At 34.0% G+C, this 5185-nt stretch overlaps 1 protein-coding gene across 1 annotated transcript; it reads right to left on the minus strand.

Annotated features, from left to right (window-relative positions):
* Positions 1-478: 478 nt before the first annotated feature.
* On the minus strand, positions 479-2286 carry LOC21395939 (VQ motif-containing protein 9). The gene has a single exon (XM_010100328.2). It carries the CDS (start codon positions 2058-2060, stop codon positions 1062-1064), a length of 999 nt encoding a protein of 332 aa, XP_010098630.1. The 5' UTR covers positions 2061-2286; the 3' UTR covers positions 479-1061.
* Positions 2287-5185: the final 2899 nt, after the last annotated feature.

Here is a 5185-nt window from a genome sequence, read left to right on the forward strand (position 1 = left end):
ATTTTCATAAAACATGGATATCAACACTAATTTAATAACTAATGAGGGATCAACATGCAGAGATCGAGCTTTACCAATCATAATTTCTAGCGGAAAAAAGATCTCTCAATCCTCTACCAATACTAATATCACTTCTACCAACTTCTAACTTTGAACAATTTTCAGCGACATAAACGATATTATTGCAACACGTACATCAAAATTGAAATGAAAATTGTTTGCATCAAACGCAATTATGAACACCATATTCCATTTCGTGGATATTGAACATGAACACTAAACTTCAGGTGAAAAACTTCAAGAGGTAATTGCATACATCCAATCAAGTAATAGCTATATAAATTCCAAGAGATAATTGCAAGCAAACAAATGCCTTAACTTTGTATAATATTTAGCCAAATTAATAAAAATTCAAGTTCCCAAACAATCTCATACAACAAAAGCAAATCTTGCTAGAATCTTGTACTTTCAGAGATGATGTCTCGTTCATTTAACTAATTTGAGTTTTTAATTTTAATTTTACTACGCTCTTACAAAAATTACTACAGTAAAGAAACTCGAAACTCGAATCCGCGAAATGCGTTAATCCAAAACCGAACTAAAATCCTTAGTTTTGTCAAAACAAAAACTGGCAAACAATGTGAGCCAAAAATCTAGGGAGACACTAAAAAAGACACGTATATAGAAAATTGGGCCCAACAGCATTTTTCACAAAAGTAAAATAGCTAATATCAGTAACATCCTTCTCACAACAGATTCTATTCTATCTATAACTTCATCTAACTTTTCTCTAACATCACCAAAGAACGAATGTAGAGCTCCTTTCTTTCTTTCTTTCTTCTTCTTTTTCCTTTCATGTCGTTTGATATCCCATTTACATAGAACAAACTCCTAAAGTTAACCCAGCGGTGGACGATTTTCCATCCAACCACCGGTGATTGAATAAAACCCCCCATCCTAAATGTACAAACCGACTAAGAAAAAGAAAAGAAAAAATAAAAATAAAAACAAAACCCTAAACCCTGAAACGACAACGTTTCAAAGAGAGCGACTTACCAAGCTTAGAATCCTCTCCATCGAGGGCTTGGTACGGGCACGGTCGGCGAGAGCGGCAGCTGAGGAAATCCTAATTGACCGGACGACGGCGAGAGCAGAAGGCTTGGGGAGAGCAAAGGGTAAGGCGACCTCGGCGAGTTCAAGCACCCGAAAGGAATCGGAGGAGACGGCGGCACATGGAACTGCGGCGGCGGCGGCGGCGGCGGCGGCATCATTGATGTGGCTGGAGGCGGAGGAAGAATCCCCTGCTGCTGCTGTGGCGGCGCAAGATTGCTCCACCGAGGCGAGACCAGAGGTGCTAGCGGCGAGAATCCCGAGGGCTGCTTCTGATTCGAATCGAGGGCGGCCGACATCGAGTTCTGGAGGTATCGCATGTAGGCCGAAACAGGGGACTCCGCCGCCGCGTGAACCGCCGGAAGAGGCGGAAGAGGGGATAGCGGCGCCGTCGGCCGACCGACGCCGCCGAAGTGCAGTGGGGGCTGGACGGCGCTATTTAGCAGGGGAGGAGGGCGGTTGCTAATTTGCGCCAGGGGCGGAGGGCGTATCCGCTGGAGGCGGGAGCTGGCGGGCTTGGGATGGTGAACAGACGGCGGCGGAGGAGTGGAGGTGGAGGAGGGGAAGCGTTCGTGGGCCGGGGAGCCCGTGAGCTTCTGGACGACGTCTCGGAAGTCGTTCTTGTTGATGTTGTAAACCGGCGGCTGGTGCTGGGGCTGTGCTTGCAGGTTCTGCGGCTGGGCCTGGGTCTGGGTCTGGGTCTGGGTCTGGGTCTGGGTCTGGGGATTGTTGAAACTCTGATTCTGGTGACCGTTGAGAGAGGAATGATCTTGATCAAACAGTGGAGGTTTCTTGATGATGGGTTTGGAGATCTTGTGGGAGAGCTTGTTGAGGTGCTTCAGGTACTGATCTCTGCTTCCAGTGGTGCTGCTTCTGCCACTACTGCTCGTCGTGGTGGTTATGGAAGAATCCCCTGAAGATTGACAGCTTTTATCCATATTATTATTCATTTCCTTATGGACGACACAGAAACAGAAAAACACGCTCTTTCTCTCTCTAGATCTATAATATAGCTGCTATATTCTCTCTCTCTTTCTTTCTCTCTTTCTCTCTCTGTATGCGCGGTGGGGATAATCTCCTTCCTGTGGTAGTCGGCGAGTAGGGACACGAAGAGACTATATAAGAAAATTTATTAATTTTTCTCTGGTTAAAGATATGGTTAACGCTGTTTTTGTAAAAGAAAATGAGAAATGGGTCTACCAAAATAAAAAAATAAAAAAAGAAAGAGGGTTAGGGGAAAAAAAAAAAAAGAAAAGAAAAAGAAAAAGGTGGAAAAGAACGAATATGTCTCTGTCTCTTTGGTCTTTCTTTTTTCGCTTAAAAGAAGAGAAGGGACATGACCCGTAAAAGAAGGCAAGGCATCTCTCTCAAATCTTTATTTTTTTTTTAAAATCTCTGTATTTTTTTATACCTCATTTATTTTACTAATTTAAATTTAAAATTTAAGTTTTATTATAATAAAAAAATTCTTAAAAATAATTATATTTAATTTTTTTATTACAATAAAAAATTCTCACATAAAGACTTCGTTCATTTCATCGATTCAAGTTTTTAATTTTAATTTTGTTACAGTTAAATGCTCTCACAAAAAGTCATATTTAACTTTTTCTGTTACAGTGAAAAGCTCTCATATAAAATCACATCTCAACTCGAACTAAAAACTCGAATCCGCGAACTAAATGAGGCCAAAGTCACATCTCAATTCAAATTAAAAATTCGAATCAACGAACTAAATAGTCTCTTAGTAATATGAAGTGATATGGCAGCATTGTGTGTAAGAATTAGTTAATGTTTTTTCTTTTTTCTTAAAAAAGTTAGAGTTTATGGTTGTAATAATTTTTTGATTGGGTAGTATTATTACAATCAAAATTATGTCATGTGTGTGGGTGTGGGTCTGTCGATATTACAGATCAAAATTATTTTCGAGTTTTTACCTATTTCCCTCCCTGTTTTTAGTGCTATTTAAACTGTTTACTATTAGTTTTCGATTATTGTATATATAAACTGTGAGATTGTGTTTAGTAGGCAAATGTATATTCAATTAACCATCTATTTTGAATACAAAAATGACTTAAGTTTTATTCATTTCATGATTCAAATTATATTATTATAGTATTTTTTCTTATAAAAATTTTAATTTATATTTTTTATTATAATATTTTTCTCTCACATACATAATTCAAGTCATGACTTAACTTGAGTTGTACAAATGAACATATCCTTAAAAAATTATTATAAACGAAAAAATCCTAAAAATTGAAAACAAAACAAAAATATACAATTTCTCCTAATTTTAGAGTTTTTAGTATTTTCTTTCTTTTCAAAATATTTTGATCATTTTATTAGTTAAAATAATATATTGAGAAATGAAAAATACAATCCCATATGCATTTACAACAATTAAAAATGAAAAATATATTAAATAATTAAAAATAAAAAATATGCTTTTTGGATAATATTAAAATCCAAGGTAAAGAAAAATTTTAAAAACCACTATTAATAATTTTTTATGTTGTATTTAGAGTAAAAATTCATACCATAATTTAAATTATAATTCATAATTTTTTATAATATTTTTTTACATAAAAAAAAATTATAATTTTAAATTTATAAATTAAACGTCGGCTTAACTCCACTTTGGGTTGGGTTCACGGGCGAGCTAGTCCCAACTGAGTCGCCAATTTTCGTTACTGTTGTTGGTCAAAGTTAGAATGACGTCTATGCAGGGATTGTCTTGTATCTTTTCACTCACACCCAAAACCATAGATAGGCTTTTGGACACTACTTGGTGGGCAAGTGGGGTCTGTGTCCTACGTGTATGATTCAATCTCAATCTACTGCTGTGGGGGTTGTACGAAAGATGGCCTACAAATAATATGATAACTTTAATTTTGTGTTCCACAGGAAAAGAAATCTATGTGTATCTCTTAAGTTAGTTTCGTTCATTTTATTGATTTAAGTTTTTTAATTTTAATTTTATTATAGTTAAAAATTAATATAAAAAATTATATTTAATTTTTTTTATTATAATAAAAAACTCTCATATAAAATCACATATCAATTTAAATTAAAAACTTAAATTTGTAAACTGAACGATACTTTAAAAAATAAGAAAGATCTTATCTAGTACGCTAACATACTGAATAATTATATTTTTTATCTGTTAGATTTGTATAAAATTATAAATTACGTAAAAATTAAAAGGTATACAAATTCAACGGTTACAAAATTTAACCTATCGGTACATCAAGTATCTCAAAAAATCTCCCAAAAAGAAAAAGAAAAAAAATGTGAATTATATGAGGCCTTTTCTTTTTAGTTTTATTTTTAGAATATTTTCTAGTACACTTAATATACTAATAAATCAAAATTTTTTAACTGATAAATTTATTTATTTTAAAATTTTTACGTAATTTTATACCTATTTAATGGTTAATCTACTAATATATTTGCGTACGAGATCCCTTCATTTTTTCCCTGGAAGAGGATATGATATTTAATTTGTGTGTGTAATAGTATAGCTGACTATTCTTTCAATATATATATAGTATAGCTGACTACTCCTTATTGAAAAAAAATAAGAAGAAAAGAGAAACAGTCGGACTAGTGACCAACTGATTTTCAGGAAAAAAAAAAAAGAAAAAAAAAAAAAGGCAAGTTTGATTGGTTATATGGTCTGTCTCCATACTATTTTAAAATTGTATTCTTAGTTCTCTAATTTTAGGCAAATTTTACGGTGAAATTATAATTTTTGTTCCGCTGGTGGATCCTAACTTTTTAATCGATAGATTAAATTTGTAACATTTAAATTTGTGTAGATCTATATTAAAAATTTACAGCGCATTATATGTAACTACTTTTATTATAAATTTAATCGTTGAAAAATTAATTCATTAATAAAAAAATAAGACTCCACTAGTGAAATTTTTCTTTCGGGATTCCACCATAGAGGTTGCCTTAATTTTAATACAAGCAGTTGCTAAATCTATTAAGAAAATTGGGTAACTCTTGAGTCCAGCAGGGACTTTTTGCCATCTCCCATCCAGTACTACGATTGTATAAAGCAGGGGTCATG

The sequence above is a fragment of the Morus notabilis genome, unplaced genomic scaffold, assembly GCF_000414095.1.
Source record: "Morus notabilis unplaced genomic scaffold, ASM41409v2 Scaffold1012, whole genome shotgun sequence".
Taxonomy (NCBI): domain Eukaryota; kingdom Viridiplantae; phylum Streptophyta; class Magnoliopsida; order Rosales; family Moraceae; genus Morus; species Morus notabilis.

Coding starts and splice junctions, on each gene's coding strand:
- LOC21395939 (XM_010100328.2), bottom strand. CDS start 2,060: ATGAATAATAATATGGATAAAAGCTGTCAATCTTCAGGGGATTCTTCC.